This window comes from Emys orbicularis, chromosome 1, assembly GCF_028017835.1.
Source record: "Emys orbicularis isolate rEmyOrb1 chromosome 1, rEmyOrb1.hap1, whole genome shotgun sequence".
Classification (NCBI taxonomy): domain Eukaryota; kingdom Metazoa; phylum Chordata; order Testudines; family Emydidae; genus Emys; species Emys orbicularis.
The window spans coordinates 208,405,542-208,429,105 of NC_088683.1; the positions used below are offsets into that span (position 1 = coordinate 208,405,542).

The window sequence follows — 23,564 nt, forward strand, 5'->3', positions numbered from 1 at the left end:
GTGCATTGCAGGAAGACATCCACAAGACCATATAAATAAGGACACTGAAAATTCAAAATATGGAGGGGAAAAAAAGGTGTTTGCACTTATATACACTTGAAGGGTTTGGGTCTATATTTAAATACATTAAAAGCATATGTAACCACATGCCAAAAGTGAATTCAAGAACGGTTCTACCACCACCATCCCTACCTAGTATTTTAAACACACTTCATCTTCTATCTCCTGGGTGATTTACAAAAGGTAGAGAAGCAGGCACAGTGAGGATACACGAGTTGTTTAAGGTCACACAGTGAGTCAGTGGCAGAGCTAGAAGAGAATCCAGTCTTCTGACTTCCGTAGGCGGTCTCTCTCTTCCACTAATTTAGACACAAGGGAGAGTGCTCCTCCTCTGACAGGAGGACTCAGCAGCGGTCCCACTCACAAGGGCTTTTGTGCACCATCCCCTCCGGTGGAAGAAGTTTAGGAACTGTGGATTAGGGAGTCTTTGTACCTTCCTAATTCCATGGAGCCCAGGGATGTGTAGGAAAGAGACATTTAGTTGACAAGTAAAGAGGAGCCAACCTGGCTGCAGCTCCATTGGCTTCCCTTCTCTCCTAACAGCACAGCTCCTTGACAGATTTTTCAGGAAGTTAGGAATTAGTTACACGCAGACTTCTACACTAACTATAATATTTACTAACATAAATGCTATGATACCTGCCAGAAGGCACTAAGGCATGGGTCCTGCTGTTAATTTAATGTTTTAGGATAATCTATGGCATAGCAGAGAAAAAGGGATATAGATACAGGCTTTGGAGGTTTCTCTCTTACCTGTATCCGAAGAGGATAACACTTTGCTGACCGGAGCACCTTGACAATGGATTGCTTGAACTGAGAAATCCTTTTCAATCACTTTCACTTTAGCAGGAGTTTTCACAGGAGAATCTGAGAAGCAAGTTTCTCATTTATTATCTCTCACCTAGACACTCTGGTGATAGGTATTTTAGAAATGTGTATAACAAAAATAATGGGCATCTGAAAAAGTGCTTTTACTGATACAAATTACTATTTGAAAAAACCTGTCTAGTATAATTCTGAGCAAAAGTTCTGTCACTGGTAAATGCCAAATCTTCAGTCTTAAAATGAGCTAATTTTTCTGTTTATAATTTTGATTTTAAAACATTCTAGACAAAAGAGCCACGTAAATAAAACTAAAAAAAAGTTTGTGCAATGATTTGACGACTGTAACTCATATCTACATTTACACACACAACATTTTAAGAGGGTTTTAACTTCGTGCCTGTCACAGAAGGGCTAACAACACTACTTACAGCAAGGCACAGTCTGGACCAACACTGGACAAGCTTCCTCGCACAACATTGCCAATCCACTTTAAAAATATTTATAGCAATCAGGATTAGAAAGTGCCAGCCAGGTCTGTAATAAGCACAGACTCTGGCAGTCTCATCAAGTTGTATGGTAGTGTTGTAATGTGGACAAGCATCCACCAGAAGCCAAACTCATTTTCATTGTGATCTAAGACAAAAAGTCTATTATAAATAAAGTGTAGACATTACTGAGTGCTCTGAGAGCAACAACAACTAAGGTAAGTGACACAGGGAGTTCTTGGTGCTGACTGGCAGAGTATGTAGAGAGTGCATACAGTGTTAAAGGGATCCCCTGGGCTGGGTATCTGCATAATAATTCACTGAAGGGTGATACGTGGGGTCTCTACCAAGAGTTGGTAGCCCACTGGTCATGATAATCATTGAGAAATGTATGTGCAGATAATACTTAAAGGAGTTATGTATCTATACTTAAAATTATGTTTTTAAGGTCTTGGAGTTAAGGGAGGTCACCAAGAGGTGACATACCTCAGAAATATTCCTTTCAGGCAGGAGGTAATTAGTACCTATCTCCCTGTCCGGCCTATTGTGTATTGTATGCCTCGTGCTGTAGGCCTGTTTTCAGGCTCAGGGCACATCTTCACTGGCAACGTTAAAGCGCTGGGCGCGGCAGCACTTTAATGTGGCTTGCGTAGTCGCAGCATAGCGCTGGGAGAGAGCTCTCCCAAAAACAACCACCTCCACGAGGGGAATAGCTACCAGTGCTGGTGCACTGTCTATACTGGCACATTACAGCGCTGAAACTTGCAGCGCTCGGGGGGTGTTTTTTCACACCCCTGAGCGAGAAAGTAGCAGTGCTGTAAAGTGCCAGTGTAGACAAGCCCTCAGTCTGAATTGAGAGATTGTGAAATTGAAGAGAGGAAATCTACAGGAAGAAACAAACAGCAGGGGGTGTCCTGTTTATGAATAAAGACCAAGGACTGGTCTGGTTTATCTTGAGCCAGGTCTATACTTATAGACCTGTATTGGTACAACTACCTCACTCAGAAGCATGAAGAATCCACTCCCTGAGCGATACAGTTATGCCAGCCTGACTCCCTATGCAGACAGTGCTAGGCTGACAGGAGAGCTTCTCCCGCAGACACAGCTACCGCCACGCAGGGAGGTGGATTAACTCCACTGACAGGAGAAGCTCTCCAAGCAGCGTAGTAGCACCTTCACTAAAGCGTTACAGTGGCGCAGTCGCACGAGCACCGCTGTAGCACCGTACGGGAAGACAAGCCCTTGGAGCACAAAGAAACACAGAATCCTTCAAAAGCGAGGTGGCAAACTGACAACATGCAGGTCTCATGAAAGAAGAGTCAAAGCCTGTCTGGCTGTAAAGCGCTGCAGGGATTTTGGGTGAGCAGTACTTTATTAGACATGAGAGGATCTTGTTAAATAAGTCCCATCTCCAGAAAGAGAGCGATGATGCTATTTTATATCTAACCATTTGCATACAATACTTCTACTTGCTACTACTTGAATCTCTATGCTTGGGTGAATAAACTTAGATATGATCTCAGCATAAACATAGCTAAGTGCTGTGTGTTTGGTGGCGCAGCGATCTGAGGTGGAACTGGTAAGCTAGCATATACTACTTTTTTGGGAGAAATGGATTTGTGCATACTGCAAGTGACCAGTGGACCAGGGGCTGGCTGCTCCAGGGAGACACTCAAAGAGTTTAGCGATAGGCACAGTCCAATCCCTGATCAGCAGAGTACCAGCGGTGCCTGTAAGGCCTAGAGAGGAGGGCTTATGTTGCCCGTGGCCAGCAGAGTTAGGAAGCTGACTCCCGGCAGGCACAGTCAAGGCTTCTTCATACTAAAGGCAGGGAGTAGCAAGGTGCCTCACAACCTCGGGTTACCCCAGGGAAGCGTCAGTAATCAAACTGTTTAATAAGGAAGATCCCTGTCAGGAATCCTGGTCAGGTGTGAATGGTAGCTTAGAACAACACCAATCCATACTAAAGAGTTGGGGGCAGAGGAGATAAACAGGTCAAGAAATACAGAAGTCAGAAGTTAATAGTTTTAAAGCAATGCATTTTCCATATAGGTAATATAGTTTACTTATATCCTCTCTCGTGGGTATGTATGCATACGGGGATGTGGGAGGTATAAAGAGGGTGGAAGAAAAGTGGAACAGAGGGTCCTGTGGCACCTTTAAGACTAACAGAAGTATTGGGAGCATAAGCTTTCGTGGGTAAGAACCTCACTTCTTCAGATGCAAGTAATGGAAATCTCCAGAGGCAGGTATTCTTCCCTTCCCCCACGTGACTGACAACAGAAGTAATATACTTGAAGAAAGCATTATGCATGTTAAAGCAAGGTACCCCCGCAATTTTAATTTCTGTTCTGGTAATGCTGTCCTGTGTCTTTTGCACTTGGTCTATTTTTTTTCAAGTTTTCTATACATCACAAACAATCTGACATCTCATAAGAGCGCCTACATTAGCAGCTTGTTGTGTGTTTTTAGAGGGTCATGTGCCATCTTTTCGCAGGGGCAGACAGATGATCACCTTGACAGGGTGTAAGAAACACCCCAAATACAATGGATTTATACATTAATAGCAGCATCATACTATCTACTCTACCCTACTCTTTGAGATTTGTGTTTTCAAAGGGAATACTAAACACACACACAAAAACCCAACCTCACCAAAGAGAGACACCAAACATTCACAGTACCAAGCAAAGGAAGTCATGATCATTTCTCACCTTACTTACCAGGAGGCTGATTCTGCTCCCACTGAAGTCATTGGCAAGACTTCCATTGACTTCAGTGGGGCAGGATCTGGCTTCATGCAAAAGAAATATTTTATCCAAAGTAACCAGGACCACATTAAAAACAAAACCAACCAACACCTAAATAGATCTAGACAATGTTCTTTTTTCTTTCCCCGTCCCCCATAGGAACTATACTCCTAAAAACCAGCACAAACCAAACAATCTTGGATTTGCATTTTAAAGTTTCACTGATGTCTTCACCTGGGCTCAGTGCAGAATGTTTCCCTTCAAGTCGAGGTTTGGTTTTCACAGCAGTGACAGTAGTGACTACAGTCCCACAAGGCATCACGGTTCGATCCTTTTCTATTTTTGTGGCAGGAAGCTGAGCAGGAACTTGCCAGGACTTTGACTCATTAGGTTCTACATAAGAGAACTAAAAAGAGAAAAATTGGTAATTAAAGTAATAATTACACCATAAAAGGAAAGAGAGACACTTTGAAACAGCAGCTGGAGTGGACTAGATCAAAGCACACTGATGAACTGTTAGTGCATGTTAGCAAGGTGCCCACAGACCTTTAAGCATGCACCAGGGTAGTGTGGGGCAGATTGACACCCCAGCTTGCCATGAACTAAGTGTTCGTGTAGACAAGCCCTTAGAAGACTTAAATTATTCCTTAAAGCTTTGTCCATAACAGTCACAGCTTTTGCTTTAAGTAGGTAGGGTATGATTCACTGTTACCCTGCACCTTATGCAGTCACTTACACAAGTACAAAGCGAGTTCACAACACTACCATTTTGATTAAGTAGCACCACACTCAGTTGGCACTTCTGTAAATTGTTACAAAACATGCTGGGCAATAGTATATTGGGCCTGTATTCTTAAAATGGACAATCTGACAGTCAAAATGTCAACCATAAACATAAGAATGTGATACCTCTGCAGTGACCGATCCTAACACAGGGCTATGGCCGCTGGGCCTGCTCGTCAGTGCAAAGCTTTGTTGTCCAGAAGGCTGTTTCCTGAACAAGTCTAAAGGTACAGTTGCCCATGCTGAAAAAGAACCTAAAATAAATGAAAGTGACATAGTAAAGTCTTGTCTGAGCTGTCAATATCTTTGAAGTTATTTTGAAAAGGTGGAAAGCAGAAGCCATTACTACTTCAAACTGCTGAGGCACCTATTATTGCAAGGCATTATCTCTGCAGCACAATAAGGTATTTACTTTATAAAGAGACAGGATTATTTGCAGAGGAAATTTTTAAAGAAGGATCTGTAGTTCTTGCAGGCTAGGTTTTTAGAATAGATATGACACTGCTTGACAGAAAATTAGGCAGATACTGAATCATTAATAGTTCCGCTGTTGTTGTTTTTTTAAATAATTTTTCCTCTGCATCCAGGACACTTGGAGAAAACAAACAAACCAACCAAGAGATTCTGAACACTGATGAGACTGTTCAAAATACAATCCAGCTGAATTCTTTCATTTTCTCCTCAACTGCCCTTGTCTTGTATTTCATAGCCAACTAAGAGTACTTCCTTATGTTGGTCTTAGAGTGCAAGTTTAGAGTCTCTCTCTCTCAGATATCTTATAGTTATGTTAAAGTGGAATTCTATTGTTAACAAAATTAACATGATGCTAAAACTTTGTTATGTAGGTCGATGGGCAAAATCCTAGCCCCTTTCATGTTAATGCGAGTTTTGCCACTGATTTCAATGGAGTCAGGATGGATTTCACTCCATTAAGTAGTCAGGATTTCCATATTTCAGGGTGACAAGCGTTTATGATTCTCCTTACTGCTGTGCTACAGCTTAGCTTCTTCAACTGACACAGAAAGGCCCTTTTAGATTAGTCTACTATAAAAGACGCTCACAACACTGACACCCCTTCTACCCAGTAAGCCCCACCCCATGCAGAATGTTCACCGTGAGACGGGAATGCCATTATTCTTCAGTGTTGCTATCGATTTTACACGGAAGGCACTCAGATGCCATGGTGAAAGGCAGCAGTATAAAACTCTACGATAGATGGACCTACATTAAAGTTAGACGGCTGCCATCATTTCCCACATTCCTCTTACTAAGATTTAACAACCACTACCACTACCACCACCCACATATCCAATTAAATATTACTTTTTCAGAAATTTTATGTCTGCTATTTTATATTTATTTATTGTTAGACTCTTTTTAAGCAAAAAAAATAAAGTAATAAAAATGTGCCATTAATGGTGTATGGTATGTGTAATGGTTGACACATCGTGAAAGACTGTTATTAAAGACACCTACAAAAAAATCTGTCCTGCCCAGGTAAGTGATAATACATACTTTGCCCCCTTACTGTGAAGTGTTAATGGCTCTACATTAGACCGGTGAGAATTTTTTTTTGGGGGGGGGGGGGCCCATTTCATTTGTGTGTGGGTCTTTCCATCCTCCACATCTCTGTATATATGTATTTGACAAAATGGCTATTTCCCCCCTCACATTTGTTTGCTGAGGAAAAAAAAAAAAAGTTACTTTCTGTATGTTTCTGATACACAACCATTTCTCCCCCAAAACTGGCTTATTTCCACTTAAAAATCTGTGGCACAACAGAGCTTTTAAAAACAGCCACAATTACCAAAAGTGTAACAAAATACAAAACTCACCCACCCTTGTATGGTTTTCAGATAGTTTTGTAATTCCTTTTTGCCAACCTTGAATTTAAAAACACATTCTACATGACTAACATAGCACTCTAAATATGGCTTTGATAACAAGTTATTAAATATGGCTTACATAAGTTATATTGGATAAGGGTTTAATTAATAGGTAGGAGGCAGAAGGCTGGCGGAAAGGTGTGTAGTGTTTACTTGGTGGGGTGTGGAAAGTTTATCACAGTACTCTAACTTGGTTTTGAATCATTATTAATCTAAAGTTAACTAAATTTGACAATACAGAAATAGAAGAGAATAGCTAAGACTCAGAAAGGATGCTTCCATTTTTACAGAATAATCCTGACATATTAGCAAACTGACCCATGAGGTGTAACACGAAATTTAGAGTTTCTACCTAAAGTGAAGCACTAGGATAGAGAAATACCGCTCTGGTACAAAGTACCATGGCTCATGTAAAAGTTGTGAAACTGAACATTCCCTTTGATCTTAAAACCTGCCTACGCCATCCCCTCACCAGCAATCCAAGAAGAAGAAAAAAATATGCCTGCGCCTCTCCTGATCAAGTAGCGAGTTACTCTGCAATGGAAACATCTTTCTTGTAAGTAGGGATAAGGAGCTCTAAGCTGGGATGGTAGAATCAGGTATAGTAGCGTACAATTCCCTACAGTCAGTTTGATTATACATAAGTGGGATTAGGTGCTTGGAAACAGCCAGTTTTGGGCAGAAGGGAAGTCAGGATTAGTCGGGATTTCTTTCTATTCATCCACTCAGAAGAGGTGGATGTATTTTTCCCTTCTCTGGCACAAGAAGTTTTATTTGAAGTTTTATAAACACAAGACTATTCAGAGTTGGTAAGCAGTTCCAGACACAAGTGGCAAAAGAGTTTCTTTCTGGGCTATGGTAAGCAGTCAAACTTTTGCACTCTGTGTAGAAGTCCAGGACTGTTCTGCTGACCTGCCAAACAGTAAGTGGGTCTCATAAGCCCATTCAGGAACATAAAACATGAGACGTCTAAGGCAAGAGAATATTAGAGGGTGGAACCATAAAAAACACCAGCCAAGCTCAAGACAGCACTCAGACTCAAGTCTTGTTTATACATTCAGTCCTGCCTTAGGGCTTTGTTAAAGAATAAAGCAAAACCCAGGAATACGGAAAAGCATTTGCACAATGCCATCCCTTGTGTCAATGTTTGGGGACAGAAGGAAACAGTGAAAAACCCATACCCACTTCGCAGCAGGAGGTCATCTAAAACTGCCACTGGAGTTAGCCTTTGATCTATAATTTAAGTAGCTAAGCCCTAAAGCAGAACTGGGTTTACAAACATAAATTTAATTCTGAAATTCTTCCTGGGTTGGCTTTTTTTTTTTTTTTTTTTTTTTAAATGGTCCAAGCCAGCAAAACTCCCGGCTCCTCTTTCAAGGGCTCTCTTGCCCCAGCGACTATCAGCCTTCTTTGTTCCTGGAGTTATTGAGGCGTACCTGATCTGGCTACCAGGGTTAGTCAGCAGAACAGGTCTACATTAACTGCCAACTTCTGACAGCTTCTTACATGATCTTATTCAACTGTGTAAACAAAAGAGGATTTATTTCAAGAGCTCAGTAATGCCCATGAGGGGACCATGCAAAAGAATTCAGTTGCAGTACTTACTATCCAATTTCCCATCTTCCAAGATCTGCAGTTGTAACTCTTTTGATTTGGCATTTAATTCACTGTGGAATAAATAAAATGTTGTCAAGCCTTCAAGGAATTTTCATTCCTACTCCAGTTATTGTACGGAGAATGTTTCTCCCATCTTCATTTTAAATCACTCTTTACAGAAGGCTTTATATTATGTCTCACACCTTGCATATTGCACCATACAGTGCAGTGTTATTGTCCAGCCAGTGGAAAGTGTTAGACAGCATTTACAGCACTCTGCCTTTCAAATACTGTCGAGAAAACATGTGTCCCACTTCTTGAACTCAATTAACTTGAGGGAAGGGAATGCTGGGGTGGAGCCTAACCTTGGGTCTATCTAGCTTCCTCACTAAATTTAGGATTGCCAAAACATTTCCATTATAAGAGGGCCTTTTTTCAGTTGGTTATAAACTTTGCCTTTCAGGATGAAGTTTTCCATGTCTGTGCTCTACCCGAAGACTGAGAAACAATTCCTTCTGCATACAGCTGAGACAACAACAGCTCCCAAATTCATAAGTCAAGAAGATGGAATAGATCCAGTGGTCTATTAAAAGTGGAGTAGCATCCTGCCAATGTAAGATTATTTTAATAAGGGAGGTAAATATTACATTTAAATAAATAGTTTTCTGGCATAGATATCTGACCACTGACTGTGAAACTTCCTGATTTAGAAATCATTGGTGCTTCCCTCTGGTATTTTCTTTAAGAAGGGTCCATATTATTTTGGCACAAAGTTAGAATGAAGGGACACTGTAAGAGGATGAGAGTAAAGAACATGACATGACCAGCATGAATCATTAGACACAATTGCTTTTGGTACAACCTGTGGTGCTTTATGCAATAGACAAAAAAAGACAAAAACAAAAACATCACACCCAAATCTATCAACTGGGCTGTTAAAGTATATAGATATTGTGAAATTTCCTCTAAACTTTATTCTGTTCCTTCTGCAATTATTATAAGAGTTCAGTGGAGAACTTTAATATTGGAAACATGCTTCTATTCAGGTGGGAACTTTCTCAGTACTGAGCCACACTTCCAAGGAAGACACAGGGTGCCAGCAGGAAGGGGAGTAGTGTTGGCAATTGAGTAGGTGGCACTCTTCCCATTGAGCCAATGCACCTCGTTGGGGGTGGTTTTATTTTGTCGGCGGGAGAGCTCTCTCCTGCCAACGAAGAGCAGCTACACTGCATACCTTACAGTGGCACTGCTGTAGCGACACAACTGTGCTGCTGTAAGGTGTGCAGTGCAGACACAGACCAAATCCTGACTACTTATCATCATTAAAGAACTCATAGGACTTTGCAAACTTATCTACCTTAGGCACATGTAGAGCACCCATCACTATGGAAAGCATACCATAACTATGGTGTAATGACCAAGTTCCAGTTAAAACAGTCATCCTGCTCACCTGAACTCCCCACTAACAGATAGCTGAAGCCATCTGCAAATACTGTATATGAAGTTCATAAAGCACTTTGAGATATTTCAAGATGAAAGATGCTATCCAACTGGTTTATTTCTATTACTAATGCAAATGAGTTGCATCATGCTCATCCCAGCAATGTGGTGGCAAAGAATCACATTGTCATGGCAGAGTGTCTGGTCCGTGGCCTTGCAAGGCCACAGTCTTTGATGAGAGAGACGTTTTTCCAGTGATGAGACCAAGCACAGAAAAGAACATAAGTCACTAGACTTTAGGTGTCTTAAGATGGCAGCTTCAAGGCTAATTATTTTTCACTAAATACAACAGCAAGATAACATACAGCAGCATGCACTGGACACAACTCCCATTTAAGTGCATGATAAAAACAAGATTTTCAGGGTTGCATTAAGAAATATTTACCAAGCTTCTCTTCCTGGCTAGGTCAAATTCAGAGCGTTTATCATACATTCAAATCGGGGGAGCTGCATTCTCCACATCCTAAACTATCTCACGTGACAGTTCCTTCACAACCCGTCCACTGCTTCTGCTGCTGCTTCGCAATGCTCTTACCTGTGCTATGCATGCACCTACACATGCAGCGCCGGGAACAATGAGGAGGGAGAAAGCTTCCCTTCTGCAGAGCTGTGCACTGCAGCGCCCCCCACCCCCTAGGACTGAAGAACAGATAGCCAGTTCACTCCACCCCTCAAGCAGGTGGTAAAGCAGCTGCCAGTCCCAGCAGTAGCACTGACCTAATCCTCTCCTAGATCAGGTCTTCATGAAATTTGCCTCTCTGCCCTTTTAGGAGGGCAAAAGGGACAATGGATGCTGTACAGTGACTCCGGGGTGAGGGGGACACAGGGTGACACAGCAAGTGGCACTTTTCTTTTAAGCGAGTAGAAAGGAGGGAAGGTTCCTAAAATGGATTGGGGTAGGAAAGCTATTGATAGGCTGTAAGGGAGAGGGAGACCCCAATGGGAGCCAACACCTTTTGCTTTAATGCTCTAGGAGAAGAGAAGCACCTACAGCACAGTACACACAGCAGCACCTCTTTTCCTCACTTATTATGACAACCTGCTTCTGCTCCCTCCCTTCCTTTTAGCCAGTAAAGTAAAAAGCCTCTGGCCCTATCAGTGGCTTTCTCCTAAACAACACTGAAGCGGATAGTGATCACCTAAGCAGCTGCTGTGTCATTCAGAGTACCGTCAGATAGCAGCTTTATCCAAACTGTCTGTAATCTCTTTTTCCATTCCCACTCCACAGCATACGGCTCTGTGACCTGCACTTACAATAGAACTATACCAAACGCCCTTTTACAGACTAAGCCTTGGTCTGCACTACATAGTTACGTTGACATAAGGCAGCTTATGTCAGTGTCTACATTACAGTCTTGCTCCCGCAGATGCATGTGCCCTACTACACAGATATAAGTCCGACACTTTGGAGGTGGAATTATGTCGGCGTAGTTAGGGAGACACAGCGTCTGTGTAGACACTGCGTTCCTTACATCGGCTGTCTTGTCATTTTAACGGCTCAGCTGGAACTGTGAATTGACAAGAAAGCCAGCTTCCCAGTGGTGCTGCCAGGTCTCCGCTCCAAGCTGGGCTGTCATCCAGGCTCTCGGCTTGGGCTGCTGCCCAGGCTCCCCACTGGGAGCACGGCAACCAACTGGACTAAGGCATGGATCTCCTTTCCAGAGGCAAGAAGCCCCAGGTGGCTTCCCCTCACTCCCAGGTGGGAGCAGGGAGCAGTTGGGCTCCCGGCAGGGAGCTGTGTGGAGCTGAGAGCCCCGGCTCTCAGAACGCCCACACTACCCCTCTTCAGTCGGCAGAAGCGCTCCTAGTGAGGACGCATACCACTGACAGGAGGAGGATAGTGTGGACATCAGCCACCACAGTAATTACTGCGATGGCTGTAAGCTGACCTAACATAGGTTGACTTAAGATTGTGAAATCTAAGGAGGTTTCCTTTAGAGTTCGCTCCACGCCCCTAACATGAAATCCATGTTAACACTTGCTATAACTCAGTACCAGAAAATTGCTTTAAAAACCACAGTTATGCCCTGTCAGTGTCAAATCATCTGAGATAAAACTAATAAGATACGTTAAAAACACAGTTCCTCTTCCAACGTCTTATATAAATTGAGACTGTAGAAACATTTAATAGAAAATGTTATGTTGGTGGTTACTTACAAGATGAACTCCTCTTTCCAAGAGAGGTTAGTGCCATTTTTGGCTACAGAGCTGGAAAATTTCTGTAGAGGATCATTCAACTGAGTTACACACACTGGATTTATGCTGCCTGTATTGGGAAAGGAAAGGAACAAATATCCAACTGTTGACCTCAAGTCATCAATAAGCCTATTTCTCTTGAGCAAGTACGAGACACCTTTTTGTCTAGACCACTGGAAAAAACAAAAAAAGCCCCCCACACCCTAGCGTTATTCCTTCTTCCTACCCCTTATTGTTTGTATTACATTAGTGCCCAGTCAAGATTGGGGCATCCTTGCCCAACGTGTTGTATAAACATCCCAATCCCGGCCCCAAAGACCTTACACTTTAATTTAAAAGACCAGGAGCTATGAGTGTCGGTGTAACAAAATCACGAGAGCTAGAGAGAGGAGGAGGGTAATAACAATCGGAAATGTAGTTACTAAGAGAAGTTAGGTGAACAGTTACATGGTTTCAAGTCACTTAAAACAAAAATTAGATAAATATTTGAAATCCTTACTGACGGTCTAACTGTTTCTTGAGGAACTACTATTTCTTGTGTTAACAGATATTGACCACCACATTGTTAATGAACAATGGATTTACAGATTGCTATTTTTAAAGAGATCATGCCACTCAAGAGCATTGCTCTACTAATACAGAAATGTCTACTAACAAGTTGAAGGTAAAAGTGAATAATTTTACTGTTATTCCAAGTAGGAACAGTTGGTATTATTTATAGCTTCTAAAAAACACACACAAAAAAAGGAGTAAATTTTACAATGCCAAAAGTCACTATTTTTCATCTTTGGGGCTCTGACAACAGGCAAGAACATACACAAATTCAGTGAGGTTTGTGCGCAGAAATAGACAAAGATATATTGAATCTATATTATATATCTATATTTATTTATCTATCTAGATAGATATAAATAAAATTTGCTATATTAGATCAATCTCAGATGTGTTACCTGAACCCCATACACATAAGACAACCTATACAAAAAACATATGTAGAGCCTACTAGCAAAGTAATTGTAAACAATGGTTATTTCCCAGTTAGAACTCAATATACAAACTCATACAGGCATATTAATGTAGTAAAACCCTGTTATGGACAGGTTAAAAATTCATGTTTTAGCCTATCTAGAAACATAGGCAAAGAAACAAGCTATGCAGGTTAATCAATCATGCTACAGAGGGCTCCAACAACATGGTCAGACTCAGCTTAATCCTGCCTACAAATGGCGAAAACAAACTATGTTTTAAAATGTTTTAACGTGATCCAATAACAGTCACTTTCGGAAAAAAAAATCCCTTAGCCTGGCAGCGCTAAGGATTCACCCCATTCTCAGTAGGGAGCCAAACCCAAGCACAGGGTTTAATGACTGTTGAATTCTTGCCTATTTACACTACAAAAGCCACAGAGACCAAGACTACACCCAACCTGAAGCACTTCAAAAGGGGCATCTGTTTGTTTGTTAAGTAACTAGCGATTCTGGATGCTCAGATTGAGGCATGTTAAAAGATTTTCAGAAAGTTCCGATCACCCATATTCGGGGGTGGGGGGGAATCTACATTGAAAAAGCACCCTTTTGAAAGGTTCAAGTTGGGCACACACAAAATTGAGGCACCCAAAGGTCACTGATCAGAATTCAGACACTTCTGAAAAGCTTAGTTGGTGCTCTAGCCCTGGAGCAATGAAGCAGGCAGGCTTGATCATGAAGAAGCTTAGACACTTGAAAGACAGGTTGAAAGCCTACGCCCCAAACATAAGCAGCACAACTTGTTTTAGTGGGCAGTGACCTCCTGCTTGGCTTCATGCTCCATGTGCCCCAAGCCAATGACTGTTTTTTGGGGGGAAAAGTATGTCTTTCTTCAATAAAGTATCCCTGCCTGAATAAACATCTCATGAAGGGTTCTAGTGTTAACAAATTACTCAGAGCACAGCTAAACCAGTGTCATACCAAGTAATATTCAACCAAACAGAAAAGACCGTGAGTTGGATTATAACACCTATGTTGAGTCATCAGTTGTTAAGCAGAGCTTCCAAATGATTTAAGTGGAAAGTTGTATTTAAAAGTGACAGTACAATAAGGGTATTTCAAGGTGTTTTACTTCCTTTTGTTTCCTCTCCCCCAAATGTGACTTTTCAGACCATACAATGCCCAGAGATTTTCTTGGAAATCTCTGGGCATAACAACAATTCATATTGGGCCATATTCAACCCCTTCCCACCAACAGACCTGCAGGGGAGAGGCCCTGACTGAGGAAAGAGAACTAAGGAGGTTTCCTTTAGAGTTCTCTCCACGCCCCTAACAGAATGATTACCCCCACCCTACATACACACAGAATTGAACACAACCAGTGCACTGAATTCTATGTCCTCCTCTTCCCACACCCACCCTTGAGGACTGTACAGATCTTGCCAAAGGACAGAACCATCTTGATAAAGATCCTATGCCTTCACATTGGCAACAGGGCCCTCTGCTCCTTGGCAGTGCAACTCCATTATAGCCACCTTATCAATTACTTCATCTTCTGCTGCCTCAGAATTCCCCGCCCCCCCTTCATTGCAGGAGTGCTTCATGGTACTGAGCAGTGCTACAAACCAGTTTATTGACTATGGTTTGCTGGGGGCGTAGAAGGAGAGAGTCATGATGTGCACAGTGCATAACCCCTCTTGGTTTGAAATAACCCAAAATTGGTTACCTGGGCATGCTGCAAAGGAATCTGCTCCATAGGGTTTTGGGGGAGGGCTGAGGGTCTGCTTCCAATAACGATGGCAGGATGGAAAGGAGCTTGGCAGGATTCCTTTTTGGAATCATTAATTAGTGCTTCTGGGGTTTTATTTTGTTATAATATTATGTGCCAGGACACTTAGCTTTGTGCATGAGTCTTTTAATTATTCAAATTAAAATAAATCAGTTACTCTGCCCCACCTACAGGTTCTTGGAAGTGGAGAGGACGGAGAGGAAAAAGGCCCACCAGTGCCGCAGAGGCAATAGATCAGAATGAGGATTTATCTGATCTATTCATTATATTTTGTTGTGTCTGAAAGTATGACCACTACAGGTTAAAGAGTCACCCTCCTTACAGCTTTGAAGCAGAATATCTGTCTGCAGTAGATTTTGTTTTACCTGCAGCACTGTGATCAGTCAGTGTGGCTACAATGTTCTTCACTAGCAGTTTTAGTTCATGAATCCTTGGAGGTTTCGGAGGGCTGGTGCCCTGGGGGAGAGTTCCTATGTTTTGTACATTCTGTGAAAAGGAAACAAGACACAAGGGATCAGCTATATAAAATACTCAATACCTTGTATACTCACACAGATCAACATGGTAAAAGTCATTTGATATTAAAAATTACAGGGCAGCATTAGCAACAAAGTAGTCACCTAGGAATTTTAAGGTCAAATCCTCCTGTACCAGAGGTTAAGTGGTTTAAAGTGTTTCTCTATGATTTCTGATCAAATAGCACAGTGTTAAACTTGCAGTTCATTCACAGGATTATGAGTGTCCTCTGACCAGACATATTAATATTAACAGAAAACAGGTTGCAAAAATTATTTAAATGTATACAAGACTTACCTGTACCTCCTTTATTATATCTGTAGGTTTTGTACTCAAAATTACAGATGGTGAAACTAAACTAATTAGATTCTGGAAAACATCTCTGAATGGCTCAAATATTGCACATGTCTCAGCCATCTGGCCCTAGTAGGAGAGAAAAAAGAATCATGCTTCTAATTAATCAGGAGAATAAACATTAATGCAGAAATTCACTGGACAGCTGACTAAGCAGTCTATCACTATGTCATAAAGCAAATGTTGTAAGAATGAGAGCAGGTCTAGTGCCAATAGCCAGACATACTGAAATGTCAGACAAATAGTCACTGATCTTAGCTATTAAAAATAAAAAACCCACATTCACAATATATGCATTATAATCACAAGCAGCTCTGAAAGAGAAATGGAAAGGGTAAAGTCATTACTCACCTCAAAAAGAACCTCAGTCATGATTTCATACATATTTGTTATGCTGTTAAAGCTCTTTTACCACCTGAGCAAAACCAGGATAGCAATACAGTATACACAGACAGCAGGTCAGATTATCAAACTAGTACCACTGACTTCTATGGAACTATGCTGACTTCCATTAGCTGAAATTTGGCAACTTCCATTCAGCACACAATGATCATTTTGGTACTTCTTTAGCCCAAACCTCAGTCATGCCTAAAATAGTTCTGTCTGAATGTTCAGGCAGCTCCAGTCAGGAAACTTAAGCTATCATTCCCATCCGCTTGTCATCCAAGAAATGCTTTCCAGTTATTGATGGTTCATTGCAGCACTCATTTATGCTCGGTCCTTTATATTGCAGGCATCAAAATGCATTGCAAAATTTTGCTTATACATGGTAGCTTTGAGGTTACTTATAAAGCACACCGATGCAGTAATTGTTTGCTTGCCAGTGATCTGATATAGGAGGTTTACTTTTAGCTACAATCAATCAGTGGCAGCATGCTATTCTATGCTTCAGTTTTCTTCAATATTTGGAACTGAGGGGATATTTAATTCAATTATTGCACATAGACAGCAATTAGGAAATTCAAGAGCACTGGAAGTGGTCCAGGAAGAATCTAGAAGAGGTTCAATTTCTAATGTACAGAGATGTAAATCAGGCTATACATGGAGACACTGCATAGACCTACATGACAGAGAATACCTATAGATGAAAATATATAGAGGAGTGTCTAAAACTGATATCTCATTTAGAAAGATTATACTGTTACAGACCATAACTTTTAAAGGAATGGAGCCAATTTACTGAGTCTTATATGAAACATTCATGTCTCCTGATTCTTACAGTAAGATGGAAAGAGTATCCTGATGTGTGCTGTGGTCAGGTGGGAACACACAGCCATTTTGTACGCAATCGGAGGACTCACATTCTCTGGCAAAAAGTTAGAGACCAAAAAATGGATATTAACTAGGCCCTGTTGCAGAAGCTAAGCTATTTAGCTGCATTCCTGGCAGAAATATCCCAACAACTCACTAGCGCAACTCAAGATGATCACAATAAAGGGGATGAAAGACCTAATCCTGGCAGATGATGAGTGTCCTGCAACAGTCTGACTGAGTTCCATCAACTCTCAACAACTTTGATGAGAGCCAAGAATGCGCAACACATCCCAGGACTGACCACTTCATTTTGCAAACCTACACGGTGCTTTAGAACTAGCACAAGTTAATGAAATATTCCTGCACTGGTGCAAGTGACAACCAAATCTTCACCATAGGCCTAATAAATTTAAAGTCAGAGTTCCTTCTTGACCACTAACTTGTTGAGGGGTAGTATTAGGTGTGTTTGAACAATCCCAATCTGCAATGTATATACATCTTGTTTCACTACCCGCTTTATGATGTCACACTCTGAAGATGTGTAGTTATTGTTCATATAAAGCACCCTCCACCCTTCAACCTTATTTTTCTCATGTTGTACTGCTGCTTCTCTCTCGTAACCTACTTAAGGGGCCTATTTCTATAAGTTGCATGTTGTTGTGCTCCAATATTTAAAAAAAATACCCCAAAAGACTGCTACAATTAAACTTCCAGTGTCCACTTTGGCAGTGTCACCGTATCAATTTGGTAAGTGTATGGATAACAAACCTTTGTTACACCTGCTTGAAACCCCCTCCCCCCCCAAAAAAAGTTTAAAAAACAAAACGAAAACAAAACAAAAAAAACCACAACCAACCAACCCCTCTTGTTGGGTGTTTCCCCTCCACTCACTGCCCACTTTCAATGAAAATTTAGTTTAATGGAAACTGTTCTCGAAAATTTGAAAAATTCCAACGAGTTCTAATTTTGCTATGAACTAAGTTATGCTAATTGTTATAATTAGCCTGATACTCATTGACATTTTCTGATGCTTTCATGTCCATGTGTGAAGCAGTTCACTTAAAACAAAAAACCTCCACTCACCCAAGTTTAGTTCCAAATGTAAAGGCTTGGAAAGACGGATACCCAATATCATGAGCATTTGGGGTTGTGGGGGAATTAGGTTCATATAAAAGTTTTTTCAAAAAGATTATATTCCACTTCCTTGTTGGCTTCAAGTAGAATATAATGTTTGAAAAAACTTGAACTCCATTATCTGTGCCCCATCTTCAACTGTAAATGTTTACATTCAACCCTCTTTCTGGAATCCAACACAGGAAACATTAAAACTGCATCTGAATAAGTTACTTCAAGAACCCTTAACATGTCATTTTTAGAATATGTTAGAACTGTCGTTCCTAACTGTAAAATATTGTTTTTGTGACTGGGTAGTGCAGTTTCTATGCAAGGCCATATATATCATCTGCAATACTAAAAGTCAGCCAAGTACAGAGCGCCAAGTGTGATTCAGAGTCATCCAGCTTTTGTCAGTGTAAACTAGAATCTTCTTATTTCATCCAGTTTAACTGGTGTGTATGAAGCACTGTGAAGATAAGTTCTTTAAGTGATGATCATTATTATTTTTGCATGTACAAGTATTTACTTAAAAAAAAAAAAGGAACAGAGGGAAAATGTCATTTAAATGAAGGAGCCGAAACAATTTCCAAACTGTAGTTCATTCATAAATGTCAATATTTTGGGGGTTTTCGACTCTAGACCTATAAGATGCATACTCAGTTCCCATTAACATTAAGGAGAGAATGAAGGCTTTAGTTACTTAGATTTTACAGGTTCTTTTTAAGAGCATGTACAACACCCAATGCAATATAACTACACTTGTAAATCCACAGTCAAGCACTTTTCAAAAAGCAGAGTTTTTAAATACAACGGGCCACGCTGTTTCAGAGACATTATGACCTGTCAATAAGTACTTAGTGACTGTTTAATACATGGATATTAGATATTATTCCCAGTGATTAAGGTCATTTAGGTTGCCACACATGCAAAATAAATCTGAGGTTTTTTTTTTTTTTAGTGTTCTGAAGAGTGTTTTGTCATACATCGTTTTTTAATACATTTAGTTGTATATCCATGATAATAAAATTAAATATCCCCCTGCCCCCCCCCCCCAGTCATCATTCAGTCAATACAATTCCTCAGAAGAAGCTCTAACATGCACTGAAGTCAACTTTTTAAGAAGGGAAAAAACACCACACAAGTTACAGTGCAAGACACAAAAAAGTAGGTGTATAGTTTAAAAAAAAAAAAAAAAAAAAGCACAAGGGAACCATTTCCCATTGTTAAGATACAATTTACAATTTCTCTAATCTGATAAATAATAAGTGGAGTGAGGAGAGGAAGGTCCCAAATAATGAGAAAATTAATTTGTAGCTTGAAAGATAACATATGCAAACCAGAAAGCACAAATCAAGTGCTTAGCACTATGGAAAGCCTTAAGATTCTTAGTCCCTCCCCCGCCGCCGCCAAACTAGTCATTTGTCAAGTGGACTCTGAAATAAGGTTGTCCTCTTCTAGTACTAATGCAAGCGATCCATACAGTGACTTAAAAAAATATTTTGATTGGGACACTTATTACAGATGTCCAAAAATGCTTTGAGAAATAATTTTATTTAAGAAGCAAGATTTTTCATGCTTTTAGATTTGGATGAAACCAATGACCCAACAAAAGATTTCTCTGTCAAAACTGATCAACTCTATCTCAACTTAGGTTTAACACTTTAGTATCCATGTAGGGTGCTACTGTGCTTAAGAGGGGACTCAAAATGTGTCCTTTAGTTTTGTTTTAGAGGACTGGTTAAGACAGACAGACAAACAAACAAAAATAAAAAACTTACTGACTGACCTCCTGCACTGCTGTTGGCTGGATTTTAATATTAGTTTCAGGGGCATTAAGGAAGGACCACACAACTTCAATGTCTTCTCCTTTTTCTTTCAGATAGAGTTCCAGCTGTTGAAATGACAGAGGTTAGTTTTTGTCATCTGGAGACTTGTAAATATCTTTTAAGAGAAGCACTGGACAAAGCTCATCACTGCTGTAAACAAGTGCAGTATCACTGAAGTCAGAGTGATACCAGCATTTAATTTAATAAATCTCGAATGATAGTGGCCTAAGAAGAACATAGAATACACTAAAAGGTGAAATAATTTCTTATGAATATAGCCTAGGGCAGGGGTTCTCAACCTTTTTTTTTCTGAGCCTCCCCCCCGCCCAACATACTATAAAAACTCCATGGCCCAGTTGTGCCACAACAACTGGTTTTCTACATATAAAAGACAGGGCCAGCATTAAGAGGTACCAAGCATGGCAATTGCCTGGGGCACCATGACACAGATGCCTCCGCGAAACTACGTTGCTCAGGCTTCGGCTGCAGCCCCACGTGGTGGGGCTTTGGCTTTCTGCCCTGGGCCCCAGCAAGTCTAACGCTGGCCCTGAAACCTGCTCGTGGCCCCCCAAGGGGGCCCAGAACCCAGGTTGAGAACATCAGACTCATGGAAAAAAATGTATTTTCATGGTCCACAATTATAAATGCAATATTATTTATTTGCATTGTCTTCACAAATATTTAGTTTTAATTATACAATGAATTGGGACAAAATTACCTTAAAAAAAAAAAAGCCAACTTTTGTGGACAGCGCTAACAAATATTTAAGCATTTTGTAACTATGAGGTTCAAAAGTTAAAACAATCTTTCAGTTTGACTACAGTGTATGTAAAAAATTTGGGCCAATTAGTTTTTTTGGATCTGAATGTAATATTTAGCAAGGGATATAATTAAAAAACGTTACCTGTAAGTGAAGTGGAGACAGTTTCACACTGTATGACTGACATTCTGTGGTAGTAGGTGAAGTATGTGACACATGAACAATAAATTGAATGGAGTCTCCCACTACATTACAAGAAACCACCTAGCGGGGAATAAATAAATAAGGTTTTCATTCAAGAAACTTTCTACCTTGATCAGTTAGAAAAATTATGAAGTTCAGAAATGCAGGGGACAAGGACACTAGACTTTCATTGCTGGAGACCAAAGTTCAAATCCTGACTGTAGTGTAAAGCATTTACAACCACTACCTTTCTCAAAAATTGGAGGTTTTGACACAATCAATAAAATGCTCCAAGTAAGTTCCTTGACTGTCAAACATTCCCCCCTTCCCCACACACACTTTCAAAAAATACAAAATTTTAGTCAAAGATCAAATTTTTGCATCAAAACATGATGAAATCCCAGTTTTTTTCATATTTTGATGTGAAACTAGCCATCTTGTGAAAGTTTCACAAGACATTAAGATTTCTGGGTCACAAGATGGCCTGAATAAAATAATGAAGTCGCTTTCACAGCTATCACAAAGTTGAATTTTGTTGCATCATCCTAGTTTCCCTGTTTGCAAACATAACAAAAAGCCATCATATAATTTGGCATAATTAGCCTCCTCTACTTAAGAGATCTTTGGCTGAACCAGAAAAGGTGTTGAAATTTAGTACTGAAGTGCATTGGCAGAGTTTGGGGTGAATATTCAAGAGACAAAGCTTGTACAGTGCCTGCCTGCAATACATGTTGCTTAACCCAAGGTAGCCAGTCCATTTGCTTTTATGAACAGTAACTTTATTTATATACCTCAATATATACCTACAAATGCAAAATCTCATCCTCCCTCCTCCCCCAAGCCAATTTGGTTCAGGAACTGACTTTCTACATTCAAAGAACTTGCAGTACACATTTCACAACACAGAGGAGCCCCAGATATAGACGGTAATTCACTAAGAAGGCAGAATCACATCAGCAATCTTAAGTGAATAGACATCACAGTCATGCTCTTATAATGCAAGTACACTAGCTCACATGAAGTCATCAATTTCTGATTCAGGATTCGTTTCATAGGAACATTTTAAGTATGCTATTAAAGCACAAAGGTAGAATTTGTTACTCTAAATATAAATATATGGAGATATACCTATCTCATAGAACTGGAAGGGACCCTGAAAGGTCATTGAGTCCAGCCCCCTGCCTTCACTAGCAGGACCAAGTACTGATTTTTGCCCCAGATCCCTAAGTGGCCCCCTCAAGGATTAAACTCACAACCCTGGGTTTAGCAGGCCAATGCTCAAACCACTGAGCTATCTCTCCCCCTACAGTCCCTTTCCACACCCTCAAAAATATTCTTAGGAGGAGAAGACATTCATTATTTCCGTCTCTTTCCCCCACCCTCCAAAAAAGTCTGTTTTCTTGATAATTGATTTACAATTCTTATTTGCATTACAGTAACTCCTCACTTAAAGTTGTCCCGGTTAAAGTTGTTTCATGGTTACGTTGCTGATCAATTAGGGAACATGCTCGTTTAAAGTTGTGCAGTGCTCCCCTCTAACGTTGTTTGGCTGCTGCCTACTTTGTCCACTGCTTGCAGGAAGAGCAGCCCATTGCAGCTAGCTGGTGGGAGCTTGTAACCAGGGTGGACCGGCAGCCCCCCTATCAGCTCCCTCTATCAGCTCCCTGCTCCCCTAAGTTCCCTGTGCTGTAGCCGCCCAGCAGGCTATCAATTGCCGGCAGTTCAGCTGTCCCTCCACCCACTGCCAAGTGCTGCTCCTGCCCTCTGCCTTGGAGCTGCTCCCAGAGATTCCTGCTTGCTGTGCAGGGGGGGAGGAAGGGGCTAATGTCAGGGTGTCCCCCTCCCCCCTGCTCCTGCACCCCATTTACCCCTTCTCCATATAGAGCAGGGAGGGGACACAGACGGAGAGAGACATAGGGAGCTTGGGGCAGCAGCTGCTGTCTCAACTTCCTGATCCACTTAAAAAGACAATGCACTTAAGAGTGGGTCAGCTTACTTAAAGGGGCAGTGTGCATCTCTCTCCCACACACAAGGTGTGTGTCTGTCTCTGTCTGCTATGCTGTCTCCCCTCCCTCGTGTTCGTACTGCCTTGATGAGAAGCTACATTAACAATGTGTTAATCCTTGAGGGCTCAGCCAAGTGCTAGTTCATCATTTAGCAGCAAGGCATTCCCTGGGGAATATCCCACCCTTTTCCACCCTCTAACTTCACCACCTCAACCAAGCTTCACAATCATCATCGCTGTGAACAGTATTAAATTGTTTGTTTAAAACGTATACTGTGTGTATATCTATATACTATATAGCTTTTTGTCTGGTGAAAAAAAATTTCCCTGGAACCTAACCCCCCCTATTTACATTAATTCTTATGGGGAAATTGGATTCGCTTAACATGGTTTCACTTAAAGTCGCATTTTTCAGGAACATAACTACAACGTTAAGCGAGGAGTTACTGTATCTATTTCAACAGTTGGTTATATAGTCCATAGGGTCACTAGTACAACTTCATAATAATAAACAGTTTAAAATAAACAGCAAGCCAAACAAACGACAAATACTCATTCTCAATCTGCTTATATCTCTCAGACTCAACCCAGAAGTCCTCAGTTTCATTCTGTTTCAAACAGAAACACCACAACACTTCTTTCAAAGACTGAGGGTACGTCTATACCCAGCCGCTAGTTCGGCGGCTGGCAATCAAACTTCTGGGTTCGACTTATC

General features: G+C 40.9%; 1 protein-coding gene across 1 annotated transcript in view; it reads right to left on the reverse strand.

Annotated features, from left to right (window-relative positions):
• The window catches only part of C2CD2 (C2 calcium dependent domain containing 2), a 46,336-nt gene that overhangs the window by 13,681 nt on the left and 9,091 nt on the right, over positions 1 to 23,564 (reverse strand). The window contains exons 3-11 of the mRNA XM_065417489.1: positions 20,806 to 20,925; positions 19,862 to 19,966; positions 15,649 to 15,774; positions 15,201 to 15,321; positions 12,043 to 12,151; positions 8,395 to 8,456; positions 5,030 to 5,157; positions 4,355 to 4,526; positions 814 to 927 (exon numbers count right to left, since the gene is read on the reverse strand). Coding sequence (XP_065273561.1) covers positions 814 to 927; positions 4,355 to 4,526; positions 5,030 to 5,157; positions 8,395 to 8,456; positions 12,043 to 12,151; positions 15,201 to 15,321; positions 15,649 to 15,774; positions 19,862 to 19,966; positions 20,806 to 20,925 — 1,057 coding nt within the window. The remainder of the gene's footprint in view (positions 1 to 813; positions 928 to 4,354; positions 4,527 to 5,029; positions 5,158 to 8,394; positions 8,457 to 12,042; positions 12,152 to 15,200; positions 15,322 to 15,648; positions 15,775 to 19,861; positions 19,967 to 20,805; positions 20,926 to 23,564) is intronic.